This window comes from Globicephala melas, chromosome 4, assembly GCF_963455315.2.
Source record: "Globicephala melas chromosome 4, mGloMel1.2, whole genome shotgun sequence".
Taxonomy (NCBI): Eukaryota; Metazoa; Chordata; class Mammalia; order Artiodactyla; family Delphinidae; genus Globicephala; species Globicephala melas.
Window position 1 is genome coordinate 65,303,214 of NC_083317.1, and position 13,632 is coordinate 65,316,845.

At 44.9% G+C, this 13,632-nt stretch overlaps 1 protein-coding gene across 4 annotated transcripts; it reads left to right on the forward strand.

The window, feature by feature from the left end:
* Nucleotides 1-3,743: 3,743 nt before the first annotated feature.
* Nucleotides 3,744-12,871, forward strand: ADPRH (ADP-ribosylarginine hydrolase). 4 transcript variants are annotated; one of them, XM_060298117.2, is made up of 6 exons: nucleotides 3,744-3,978; nucleotides 4,751-4,920; nucleotides 5,627-5,660; nucleotides 6,734-7,059; nucleotides 8,791-9,151; nucleotides 10,518-12,870. In XM_060298117.2, exons 3-6 carry the CDS (start codon nucleotides 5,629-5,631, stop codon nucleotides 10,918-10,920), a joined length of 1,122 nt encoding a protein of 373 aa, XP_060154100.1. In that variant the 5' UTR covers nucleotides 3,744-3,978; nucleotides 4,751-4,920; nucleotides 5,627-5,628; the 3' UTR covers nucleotides 10,921-12,870. The 4 variants fall into 4 exon arrangements, with proteins under 4 accessions (XP_060154100.1, XP_060154101.1, XP_030713138.1 ...); XM_060298118.2 differs by lacking the exon at nucleotides 5,627-5,660 and having other exon boundaries at nucleotides 3,746-3,978; nucleotides 10,518-12,869; XM_030857278.3 differs by lacking the exon at nucleotides 4,751-4,920 and having other exon boundaries at nucleotides 3,959-3,978.
* Nucleotides 12,872-13,632: the final 761 nt, after the last annotated feature.

A 13,632-nucleotide genomic window follows, 5' to 3' on the forward strand; every position in this document is an offset into this window, starting at 1 on the left:
TCTGCTTAGGATAGAAGCCACTGCCAGCTTTTAAAACACCAATTTTTATCCACTTATCTCTCCACTCAGTGTTCCCATCCACCCTCTGCCATATTTGATTACTGCCTGTTTATTAGAATTACAGCACATATCTTAGACCTTTCTTTAAATGCTGCTTTTACACTGTCATAAAGCAGAGGCCTCTTTTGGAAGGAGCATGAAATATTTTAAAAATCAGATTCAGGAGGTTCAGAGCATTAATGAACTCAGGGTTTAGTCTATCGTATCATTTCAAAGCTTGTGTAAATGGCAGTACAGAGAATGGAAGAAGTCCTGGACTGAGAGTTCAGAGACAGTGGACTCCAGGCCTCCTTCCCTCTGCTTGTGTGACCCTAAGGAACTCTCTTCACTTCACTGGGGCTCAGTTTCCTCACTATATGGTAACAGGTTGTGCAAATATTCCTTCTGACACTAACATGTTGTGACTTAAACTTTGCTCTTATGTACATATGGATTCTATTTTTAAAAAGTACTTTGGGACTAGTGTCCAGAGAGCCTGTTGATAAGCTGATCTTCAAGTTCTTTCCTAGCCTTCTTTAAAATCCTTCAAGCGGATACCTGATTTCCATCGTGCAAAGCTGGTGCTCAATCTTACGGAAGATGTGTTTGGAAATGATTCAGTAAGATGGAAAGGAGAAAGCTTAAGACCGTGACCGCTCTCATAACCCGGTGACAGGCCCGGCTGGAAAATAACTCACGCCTCAGGACTGAGGTGGCACCGAGCAACCGTGCATCACTGGGGAGGAAACGTCAACCTAAACTTGAGTCTTTGCTTTTACTTTTACTATTTTTTAAAAATCTTTGCTTCTCTTGTGCCCTAGCTGCTCCGGTTATTTCTGGGCTTCTGGAAATTTTAATTTGTCTTTTAATTGTTCTTTAAAAATTAGCCCAGACCTAATTTTCTCTAGATGCCTCTGTGAATGCTGTAAGCTGATAATGTCTCTCTCATATTTGCCCACCTTGCACCTTCACATTCTCCTTTGTCACAGTGCTCGTGGCCTAATGTCATTACACCCTATGAAGTCTCCTCTATTTGTGTGATTCTTGCCCTACCTCAGTAGCTGCATGGAGTGCCTAGCAAAGTGTCTAGCACATTTTATATGCCGTATTAGTCAGGGTTCTCCAGAGAAACAGGACCAATACATATATGGAAAGAGGGAAAGATTGATTTTAAAGAATTAGCTCATGAGATTGTGGAGGTTGGCAAGTCCAAAATCTGCAGGCTAGGCCAGCAGGCTGCAGACGCAGGTTAAGGGTTGAAGTAGCAGCTCCATCTGAAGACAGTCTGCTGGTAGAATTTCTTCTTCCTTGGGTGAGAGCCGTCTCTTTTCTATTAAGGCCTTCAACTGAATAGGTTAAGTGCCACTTACATGGAAGATAATCAGCTGGCTCCACATCTACTGATTTTAATGTTAATCTCAGCTTAAAAATATCTTCACAGAAACATCTAGAAAATGTTTGACCAAATATCTGGGTACTATTTCCTAGCCAAGTTGATACATAAAATTAACCACCACAGATGCTCACTAAGTCTTCTGAAGTGAGTTCATGATACAGCATATGTATGTGAACAGCCGCTTTGGGCTTCCTATTTCTCCTGGACCAGCTTTCTTCTAAAAAGCCTCTACTTCATTTTTTCCCCACTTTAAATCATTTTAACAGGTGTGTATTGTGGTCCTATTCTGTGGTCTGTTTTTCCTTTGAAACGTTTTGTTATTTTGTGTTTGCTGCAGAGTTCAAGGGGCCCTGTCTATTAACCATTTCCTGTTAGCTCTTTTTTTTTTTTTTAATTTTAGCTCTCATGACTTAATGAGGCATGGTGGCATGGTATTTACACATTCAGGCCCACGAAGTGGCAAAGATTTGTTTAATCTCCTGTTTTTCAGTTATCTATGCTTCTGTTTTCCTTCTGTTGAACTAGCCTTGGCCATGGTATGGGTTGGAGAGAAACTGAACATCAGAGCCTCATATTTCTTGGTATCAACGTGAAAGGGAGTTTACCCTAGAGGCATTACCTTATCTGAACATTTGGATTCAATTATAGTAATGACACTGTCACAAATGACACAGAGAAATGCTTACAATGTGAAGCTCAGTGGTTAAAAAAAAAGGATATAAAATTGTATATACAAAATGATCCAATTTTTTTTAATGTGCATAAAATATTGTAAGTATTTAAAATCTGAGTGGTGGAATGTGGGTTTTTTCCTGTGCTTTCTAAAATTTCTTTCTACATGTAAAAGAAAAATTCTTAATGTGAAAAATTTCCCCTTCTCTCTCTCCCTACTCCCAGCAAACCCTCCCATTAGCCTCCTGAGAGGTAATTATAATCATTACTAACAATGTGACATGTATTCTTTCAGTCATTTTACACACACACACACACACAGCTCTTTTTTCTTCCATAAATAGACCATGTATATTACTCACTCGAAAACTTGACTTTTTTACTTAACAAAATGTCTCCAAGCTCTTTCCTTGTGAGCCTGATTATTTACCCAAAGTCTACTGATTTAAATGTCTACCTTTTTGGAAAGGTAATTAAAATAATTCATAATTATGAATAATTTATTCATAATTATGCCCTAATTTAGGAGAAGGAAACTCACTCTCCACTCTAAACAGAGATTGAGGTTATTTCCAATTTTCTGCTATAAGAAACAATTCTGCAAAGAAATCCAGAAACATTTATCTTTGTGAACACATAAGAGTTTTTATTTATTTATTTATTTAGTTAGTTTTGGCTGCGTTGGGTCTTTGTTGCTGCACGTGGGCTTTTCTCTAGTTGCGGCGAGCAGGGGCTACTCTTTGTTGTGGTGCGCGGGCTTCTTACTGTGGTGGCTTCTCTTGTGAAGCACGGGCTCTAGGCGCGTGGGCTTCAGTAGTTGCGGCACGCGGGCTCAGTAGTTGTGGCTCACGGGTGTAGTTGCTCCCTGGCGTGTGGGATCTTCCCGGACCAGGGCTCCAAGCCGTGTCCCCTGCATGGGCAGGTGGATTCTTAAGCACTGCACCACCAGGGAAGTCCCTGAGAGATGTGTTTTTAAGAGAGATTTCTAAAAGTTTTCTCAACTTTTCTACTGGAAGTATGCATTATTTTTTTATCATAAAAAAGGAACATTTTATTAAAAAACAAACAAATCAACAGGCTAAGATGAGATCACTCAGCTGGGTGCAGTCCATGAGAGCAGGTCTGTGCCAGGACCTAGCATCCACCTGGTACACAGTAGGTGTTTAATGCCTGTAGCGAGAAAGATAAGCACAGCAAATCAAAATTCTTGAGAAGTATATAGAATACTTGCATATGGTGATTCTAGTATTTTTCAGATGATATTTATTCAGACAAAAATACTCTTAGTTTTTCTTTGCTTTTCTTTGCTATCAGGATGAAAAAATTCTATTCTGCAACCAAACAAATGACAAGAGTTAAAATTAATTAAATTCTAACAACCAACCTAAGAGGTAGGTACTATTATTGTCCCATTTTATGCGTGAGGGGCCCAGACCGTGACAAAGGCCGCGCACACACTAAACACCCTTTTCCGAGTCAGGGGCCACACGCTGTTCACTGCCCAGAGGAGCTGGACTGGAGGAAAGGCCGAGGCGTCAACCCGGGGTCACACGTGAGTCTCCAACAGTCTCTCAAAAGCGTGTGGGGGCGGGGGGAGCGGAGCAGCGCCAATTCGCGGCTCCTGGTGCTCCCCGGCGCCCTCCGGAGCTGAGGGCGCCGGTGACGGGGGTCCCGCCACCCGGCTCGGGCGCAGAAGGCTGCGCGCCTCGCCCGAGCCGAAAGCTGCGCCCGGCACTCGTCCAGCTACGTTGAACCTGGGCGTGGTCCGCGGGCGCCGCGGCAGGGTCCGCCCTGGGCCTCCTCGCACCCAGACTTCCCCGCGCCCGGCCCCGCCCTGAGCCCGCGCGCCGTGCCCGCCTCGTGGCCACCAGGTACCCGTCCCCGCTGTCGGCTCCCACACCCGCGCTCCTAGCCTGCCGGCGACCAGTGCCGCCCGCCCCTCCTCCCCACCCTCCTCGCCCGCGTCCCCCGCGCGCTCCTCCCCCGCGGTGCCCCGGGGGCCACCCCCCACCCCTTGTCGGGCCTGGACCTGTTCCCCACTCGCCTGCTCCCCACCCCCCACCCCCCCAAAAAATAGCAGAGGACTGCCGGGAAGCAGCTGCCCAGATCTCAGTTGTGAATTTATAGTTCGGGAATGAGCCTATAAACTGGAAAAGTTAGAGGAGTTTAGAGAATATCAGCGTTCTGAGAGCGGGAGGCCAGAGCAGTACGGTGTCAAAGCTAAAGGAAATTTCCCCACAGAACGAGGTGGTCATCGCCCCTAGCCTCACTCAAAACTCATAAAAACACATTTCGGGTGGAGCCAGAGGAATTACAGAAAAGAAGCTGAGGACTTTGGAAGAGGGTATAGAGGGTTAAAGATTGATCTTCAGAAGCCAACTAAGCTTGGACTCTGAAGCACTCAGCGCAGAGACAGGAGCCCAGGCTGCCTCGCTAGCTCCCCTCCTGCCCCGCAATCCAATTTACCATGGGAAGGTTGAGATCCAGGATGGGTGGCTTGTCCACAATCACACACCTGATTCTGGGCAGAGCCAGGACTATCAGCCCAGAACGCCAGTTCCTAAGCATCATTTATAAACAATAAAATATGTAAGTAGGGCTTCCCTGGTGGCGCAGTGGTTGAGAGTCCACCTGCCGATGCAGGGGACACGGGTTCGTGCTCCGGTCCGGGAAGATCCCACATGCCGCGGAGCGGCTGGGCCCGTGAGCCATGGCCGCTGAGCCTGCGCGTCTGGAACCTGTGCTCCGCGAGGGGAGAGGCCACAGCATTGAGAGGCCCGAGTACAGCAAAAAATAAATAAATAAAATAAAATGTAAGTAATGTTTTACAAATAGCCTTTGGGAACCAGTTAACTCAGCGTGATCAGTAACTCAGTAATGGTCTGCTCAGTCTGTCATCATTTTTCTCAGGTGCTTGCCAGTCTGTATTTCCTGGCCCACAGCAGTGCAGCTGGAGGAGGACTCTTGGAAGCCCAATGACTTGAACTTAACCCTGAGTAAATAGATTTTAGGGAAGAGGAGGAGAGGAAGGCATCTTGGATGGGGAAAGAACTTGAGCTGAGGGAGGATGAGCTGGCCCACCAGCGTTTGCAAGTGTTCTCCTAGTCAGGGCAAGTAGAGTGGCTGATAGAGTGGGAGCAGACAGTGGAGGGCTTTGGAGATGAACGCTACAGGCTATAGGGCACAATGGGGAACTGGAAACGCACCGACAGGGAAACCAGCACTTTACTGGGGATTAGATTCATGGAGAGAGTGTTCGCTGAGACCCCAGGACTCTAGAACTCAATCATTTAGAAGGAAAACAAAATTTAAATATTGCTGTTGAAAGGAAGGTTGTGGGAGAAAGTACAGTCTTCTAGTTCAATTAATAGAAAAATCATTTTCCCTGGTTGTGTATGAATAATAAAAATACTGCTTACTATGTGCAAAGCACTGTTCTAGGTGCTTTATAAAAATTAATTCACTTATTCCTCATAACAAACCCACGAGGTTGTTGCTGTTTTTGCCACCACTTTACAGGTATGGAGGGTGAAGCACAAAGAGGTTGCTCAAGGTAAGTAGGTCTGTGCTGAGTCAAGGGCCCAGAATCAGAAGATTTGGGTCCCAGTGCCTCCATTTATTGCTTCTGTGAATTTACCCTCTCTGACCATGCTTTCTGGGGTTTTTTTTTGTAATTTTATTAATTTTTTTATACAGCAGGTTCTTATTAGTCATCAGTTTTATACACATCAGTGTATACATGTCAATCCCAATCGCCCAATTCATCACACCACCACCACCACCCCCCCGCTGCTTTCCCCACTTGGTGTCCATGCGTTTGTTCTCTACATCTGTGTCTCTATTTCTGCGCTGCAAACTGGTTCATCTGTACCATTTTTCTAGGTTCCACATATATGCGTTAATATACGATATTTGTTTTTCTCTTTCTGACTTACTTCACTCTGTATGACAGTCTCTAGATCCATCCATCTCTCAACAAATGACCCAATTTCTTTCACTTTTATGGCTGAGTAATATTCCATTGTGTATATGTACCACATCTTTATCCATTTGTCTGTCGATGGGCATTTAGGTTGCTTCCATGACCTGGCTGTTGTAAATAGTGCTGCAATATCTGTGAAGTGCATACTGTAATCCAGGCCTACTTATGAGGCAGGATGTGTGGGTGCTTTGCAAACAGTGCATTGTGATACCAATGGAAAGTGTTAATATTTAAGTAAAGGAGGGATGCATTCCAAGGCCAAATTCAAACCAAAAAGAGAAAATGACAAGCTTGGTTTGACTTGCAGAATTTAATGGGCTTGCCACCCAAGGAGAGGCAAAGATGGAATCGTAGTTAAATTGTGGGCTTTGGAGTCAGATGGATCTAAGTTGGAATGCCAGCCCTGCCATTAATTAGCTCTGTGACCTAAGTCACATAACATTTCTGATACTGCGTGGCTGATTTACTCATCTGTAAAATGGGCCTATTCCACTCCCCATAGAGCAGTTGTGAGGATTAAATGAGATATCCTTAATACTGTGCCTGCAAGGTGTGAGTGCTCAGTAAAATGTAGATAGGGCTATTATTTTTCCTGATTTTTTTTTTTTTCTCCCCATCCTCTGTGTGTCTTTATATTCCCCCAGAGACAGCCTCACCATGAGCGGGGAATTGATCAAGAAGTATGTGGCAGCCATGGTGCTGAGTGCAGCTGGAGATGCCTTGGGGTACTTCAACGGGAAGTGGGAGTTCCTCCGGAATGGGGAAAAGATTCACAGGCAGCTGGCCCAGCTTGGCGGTTTGGATGCCATAGATGTGGAGAGGTGGAGAGTCAGTGATGACACGGTGATGCATCTGGCCACGGCAGACGCTCTCCTGGAAGCTGGCAAAGTCTCGGACTTGGCTCACCTGTATTCCATCCTTGCTAAGCATTACCAAAACTGCATGGGAGACATGAATGGCCGGGCACCAGGTGAGAGCAGCCAGTGGAGGTCCTGGGCAAGTGGAGAATAAACAGCCCCAAGGAAATCATTAAAAATATTGAATGAGATTTAAATTTCAAGGAGACATTAGTTTTTATAGTTGTTTCAGAAATAGAAACAACCTGAATGTTCTGTAATTTATTTAATTATGGTGACACATCTGCAGCCATTTAAATTATGCAGATAACTATTTACCAATATGGAAAGATATTGTATATTAAGTAAAAAAAATTAGGTTACAAAACACTATCTTATGAACCCATTTTCTTTCTTTTTTTTTTTTAAACATCTTTATTGGAGTATAATTGCTTTACAATGGTGTGTTAGTTTCTGCTTTATAACAAAGTGAATCAGCTATACATATACATATATCCTCATATCTCTTCCCTCTTGCGTCTCCCTCCCTCCCACCCTCCCTATCCCACCCCTCTAGGTGGTCACAAAGCACCAGCTGATCTCCCTGTGCTATGTGGCTGCTTCCCACTAGCTATCTATTTTACATTTGGTAGTGTATATATGTCCATGCCACTCTCTCACTTTGTCCCAGCTTACCCTTCCCCCTCCCCATGTCCTCAAGTCCATTCTCTAGTAAGTCTGCGTCTTTATTCCCATCCTGCCCCTAGGTTCTTCATAACCTTTTTTTTTTTTTTAGATTCCATATATATGTGTTAGCATACGGTATTTGTTTTTCTCTTTCTGACTTCATTTTGTATGACAGACTCTGGGTCCATCCATCTCACTATAAATAACTCAATTTCATTTCTGAACCCATTTTCATTAAAAGTATATATGTAAAAAAAAAGTATATATGTATATCTCTGTTGGGAGAGGTCTGGAAGAATATACACAAAGATGTTAATCATTGTATGTGGGTGATAGGGGTATTTATAGTTTCTTATTTTCGTTTTACTTATTTATAGCTTCTGAGTTTTCTTTAATAAAGAAAATTTTTTTTCTTTATTAAAGAAGACTGGAAAAGGTCATGTAGAGACCCCTTTTCTGGTTCCAGGTTGCTCACAAGTGGTTCCTGCTCACTTTGGGAACTTTTTACAGCCACTTGGGCCACCAGCTGATGTGAATCGCCTTTCCCCCAGCTCCTCCTGTATTAGTTAGCTTGACCTGCTGTAACAAAATAACCTCAGACTGGCTGGCTTAAACAACGGACATTTATTTTCTCACTGTTTTGGAAGCCAGAAGCCTGAGATCAAGGTGTCGGTTTCATTTCTTCTGGAGACCTTTCTCTTTGGCTTGCAGACAGTTTCCTTCTAGCTGTGCCCTCTCAAAGCACACATTCCTGGTGTCTCTTTGTGTCTCCAAATTTCCTCTGCTTATTAGGACACTGATCAGACTGAATTAGGGCCCACCCTAACATTCTCACTTTAACTTCATCATCTCTGTCCTATCTCCAAATACAGTCACATTCCAAAGTACTAGGGGTTAGGGCTTCAACATATGAATTTTGGGGAATACAATTCAGCCAATAACACCTCCTGATGAAAAGCTCCCCGCTCCATAAACCTAGGGGCGTCTAGTATAAGTACTCTGGTGTAAGTAAGGCACAATGTTGCTCTGGGATTTGGGGTTTGGAGTTTGGGGACATTCATCATCATACTTTTTCGCTTTCCCTTTCCATCAAGGAAAGCTGGAGATGGGGCTTGGTTCTCTCATCCTGCGGGGGCTTCGCTTTGGGGTACACTGACCCCATACCGGACTCTCCCCAGGGGGCGCCTCAATGCAGAACGCCATGCTGCTGGAGCCAGACAAAGCTGATGGCTGGAGGATTCCCTTTAACAGCCATGAGGGTGGCTGCGGGGCTGCCGTGCGGGCCATGTGCATCGGTCTCCGGTTCCCTCACCACAGCCAGCTGGACACCCTGATCCAGGTGAGCGTCGAGAGTGGCCGGATGACCCACCACCATCCCACAGGCTTCCTGGGAGCCCTCGTGTCTGCTCTTTTTACAGCCTATGCTGTGAACGGCAAGCCTCCCCAGCAGTGGGGAAAAGGACTGATGGAGGTGCTACCGGAAGCTAAAAAGTACATTGTCCAATCAGGCTACTTCGTGGAGCAGAATCTTCAACACTGGTAAGTTTGTAGCTGCACGTTCCTGCTAGAAGGTTGTTGAACCCGTGTGTGCACATGCGTGCATGTGTATGCCTAAAGCTCATAGATCATAGCAACCATCCTGGTTCTCACCATCCAGTTCTGTCGTCCACCGCATCCAGCTGCCTCCCCACCCACCTGCTAAGGATTTCAAGTACAGTCCCAGTGGTGGTGGCCACCAGGTCGCCAAGTGAAGACCTCAGGGAGTAAGGCAGCTACACTGCTTCCCTCATGCGTAGAGATCCTGTTCTCTATAGTTTTTGTGGCTGTTCTTTTTTTTTTTCTGGCCACACCACGTGGCATGCAGAATCTCAGTTCCCTGACCAGGGATCGAACCCATGCCCCCTGCAGTGGAAGCACAGAGTCTTAACCACTGGACCACCAGGGAAGTCCCTATGGCTATTCTTTACTGAGATGAACTTCCCTGCTTATTTCCTGGAACTTGTTTTTTCAGTGTTGTCTTGACACTCAATACTGTGAAATCCTTGGCTAAAATTATCTAGAGATAGGTTTTTCCACCAGCTAATTAATAAGTGGTAAGGCCACATCTTCCCCTTTTCTTGAATTCATTTCACGTTCCCTTTCTTAGAATAAAAAGGTCCAGGGCTTCCCTGGTGGTGCAGTGGTTGAGAGTCTGCCTGCTGATGCAGGGGACACGGGTTCCTGCCGCGGTCCAGGAAGATCCCACATGCCGTGGAGCAGCTGGGCCCGTGAGCCATGGCCGCTGAGCCTGTGCGTCCGGAGCCTGTGCTCCACAATGGGAGAGACCACAACAGTGAGTGGCCCGCTTACTGAGGCTTTCTAATGAAATCACCCATGGTCATGATGTTCCAAAGTTCTCTCTTAAAAAAAAATAGTAACCGTATAAGGAGATGATGTGTTAATTAGGTTGATGGTAGTGATCATTTCATTATGTATATGTATATCAAATCATCATGTCATACAGCCTTGAATATGTACAATTTTTGTTAAGAAAATAATATAAAGTAAATAATAAAATAAAATATATAATGACAGGCTAAATACATAAAGTTCACCCTTGAAAGTTGACACTTGCCATGATTCTCAACTCAGGAAAAACAAACCTTTATTTCTAACCTTTAACTTGCTGTATATCTTCTTTATGTAGCAACAGGTATCAATGCCTTATTGACATCATTCCTTAGCAAAAATTTATTGAATGAATGTCACTTAGAGCTCATTTTGATTTTTTTATATCATATGATTTTAGTACCAGAAGTTGAAGTCATCTTGGAGCTTTCCCTGCTCACACATCTATCTGGTACCTTTCCTAATGGCTTTTGACTTTATTTTTTCAATTGACTGTAGATTTTTTTCCTTCCTACAGGTCTTACTTCCAAGACCAATGGAAAAAGTACCTAAAACTCAGAGGGATTTGGGATGGCAGATCAGCCCCTACCTTCCCCAAGCCTTTTGATGTGAAGGAGAGGGATCAGTTCTACACCTCCGTGAGCTACTCTGGCTGGGGCGGCAGCAGTGGACATGATGCCCCCATGATTGCCTACGATGCCATCCTGGCTGCAGGAGACTCCTGGGAGGAGCTTGCCCACCGAGCCTTTTTCCACGGTGGAGACAGTGATTCTACAGCTGCCATTGCTGGCTGTTGGTGGGGAGCGATGTATGGTCTTAAAGGAGTGAGTCCCTTCAACTATGAGAAGCTAGAATACAGAAACCGGCTGGAAGAGATAGCTAGGGCTTTGTATTCTCTTAGGTCAAAGGAAGATACGTAACTCCCCTTTAGGGAGAAGTGACATTCATTTCTGGTGGTTTCTCCTCTTGTGTAGTCCCTTTTCTGCTCAGTTTCACTTTTTTCAAAGTCAAGAGTCTTAACCTTGTACTCAGGGAATTTTGAGATAACAGTCCCTTGGGTACCTGAAGGTCAGTCTTTCCAAACTTATTCTGTCCTCGCCCCCCACCCCAAATCTACCCCTCTTCCTATCCTGAAGAGTCTTTATGTCAGTTGATGGCATCAGCATCTCCCAAATTAGAAATCTCATAGCCTCATATTGAGTCTTCATTTTTACCATCTGATCTTTCGCTAAGTTTTTTTCTGTTTGTTTTAGGGTGGGTTCCCCAAAGTGGACTCTGAGACAAGGATTTGAGTGCAAGTAGTTTATTTGGGGGGTGATTCCAGGAAGCACTGTTAGGAGAATGGGGAAGTGAGACTGGGAAGGTGGGGGAGCCAGGACAAGGTGCGTTAATGAGCATGTTACCAATGTGGGCAGTTGGGAATCGGTCCGTCTGGGTCCTCTGCGTAAGGCACTCAGAGTTGTCCCACCGACTTTTATCTGATGTTGGTGGAGGACCACTCCCAGGCGTGCTAACTCCCTGGTGCTTCCTGGCCTGCCTCTTGCGCTAGCCAAACACGAGTGTCCTCAGGTAAAGTCTCAGAGATGTTTGCAGTGGCAAGCTGTATGGCGCATGGGAACAGTGAGGGGTATATGTGGGGTCCCAATAGCATCTGCTGGTTGGTTCTACCTCCTAAATATCCTTCAAATCTGTTATTCTTTTACCTTTTTGCACCAAGTATGTTTCAGCTGGATTTCTGCAATCCAAGCTACTCAAGTCTGAGGAGAGGCTGCTCCTAGCTGCGCCCTCTCATTTCCTGGGCATGGCAGTTGACATGGTGCCAGTTTGTTGTTGCCTATTTGCTTGCCTTTATTCTCCTCTAGACAGAACCTAGCCTGGTGCCTGGGCACACAGGAGATACTTAATCAGTGTATATTAAATGAATGTTGTTTATTAGCCTCCTATCTGGTGCCTCAAATTGCAGTACTGCCTTCCTCATCGCCCTCCAGAGTGATCTTTACAAAGAGCAAATTGATCATGCTGCACTTCTAATCATGTACAATGAATACTCACCCCCTTTCTTCATTCCTCGGTGCTCTTCCCTCTCCTCTTCCCCTTTCGAGCCCCAGCTCAGGTAGCATCTCCTAGATGAAACCTGCTCTGACCGTTCAGGCTCCTCACTACACCCACAGCCTTCTGTCTCTAGCCCTCTCACCACACTGATCCTGTTGTGTGGTGACTGTGTGTCTTCTGGGGACGATCTCAGGCTACTTGTGAGGGCTTGTGTCTTATTCTTTTTGTGGCCTCCCCGTCTGGCCCATTAGAGAGATTCAGTATTTACTTTGGAAGTTCATCAATTTGTGTTGATGTGAACGCTTTCAACACGCAGTGTCTCATCTGTTTCGGATGCCCTCTGCTTCATGATTGTCAGGAGTGACCTGTGCCGGCCTGAGAGAGATAGAGGTGTGATGCTTTAACCAGGCCTGTGTGCTGACTTAAATGAGAAAAAGCTCTCAACTCTGTATTTGAAGCAGGACTCCAGCAAAGGCATGAGGTTTATTATTCTTTTATACGTAAAGAGAGAAGAAAATTCCAAAGCTCTTTTTCTGGTTCAAAAAACTCTGATGTGAGCCGGGACGAAGTGAGAGAATGGCGTGGACATATATACACTACCAAACGTAAGGTAGATAGCTAGTGGGAAGCAGCCGCATAGCACAGGGAGATCAGCTCTGTGCTTTGTGACCGCCTGGAGGGGTGGGATAAGGAAGGTGGGAGGGAGGGAGACGCAAGAGGGAAGAGATATAGGAACATATGTATATGTATAACTGATTCATTTTGTTATAAAGCAGAAACTAACACACCATTGTAAAGCAATTATACCCCGATAAAGATGTTAAAAAAAAAAGCTCTGATGTGTATTTATATATTTCAGAAAACAGACGTGTTTTAAATATTACAACTAGGACAGCAGATTCTTCAGCAGGACAATCAGAATTGCAGACTTTAGGGGTGGGGATTTACAATTTACAGAATATGGTAATAACCTCTTAGATTCAGGTGTCTTAAATTCAGGTGTAAAAGAAGACTTCTTTGTAGAAATATTTTGAGGACAGTTTCAGAATAATAGAAAGCAGTCAGTACATACATTTTTACACAAGATTCTTTTTTTTTTTTTTTTTTTTTGCGGTATGCGGGCCTCTCACTGTTGTGGCCTCTCCTGTTGCAGACCACAGGCTCCGGACGCGCTAGCTCAGTGGCCATGGCTCACAGGCCCAGCCGCTCCATGGCGTGTGGGATCTTCCCGGACCGGGGCACGAACCTGTGTCCCCTGCATTGGCAGGTGAACTCTCAACCACTGCGCCACCAGGGAAGCCCTACACAAGATTCTTGAACAGAAGATTAAGATGGAGCCTCTCGTGACTGTAATTTCCCAGTTTTTGATAAAAACTGACATTATAGTGCAGAATAGTGTGTGCTTTTCTGCAGCTGTAGGAGAAGAGGAAACATCTTTTCCTGATCTTGCTGGGGTTTCTTTTACCAATAATCAGGAGACCCTGAAGTTTTAAGGTGGAGAATTAGAATTCAGTTAGCACTGCCCAAACAGCAGAACTGAGATGCTTAAACGTTACAATATAGAAAAGGGAAGAAAAGTA

Bases quoted from the DNA above. Each gene is read 5' to 3' on its own strand.
- ADPRH (XM_060298117.2), top strand. From the start codon at position 5,629: ATGGAGGGTGAAGCACAAAGAGGTTGCTCAAG. The intron at 5,661-6,733 runs GTAAGTAGGTCT...ATATTCCCCCAG, and splicing joins GCACAAAGAGGTTGCTCAAG to AGACAGCCTCACCATGAGCG. The intron at 9,152-10,517 runs GTAAGTTTGTAG...TCCTTCCTACAG, and splicing joins GAGCAGAATCTTCAACACTG to GTCTTACTTCCAAGACCAAT.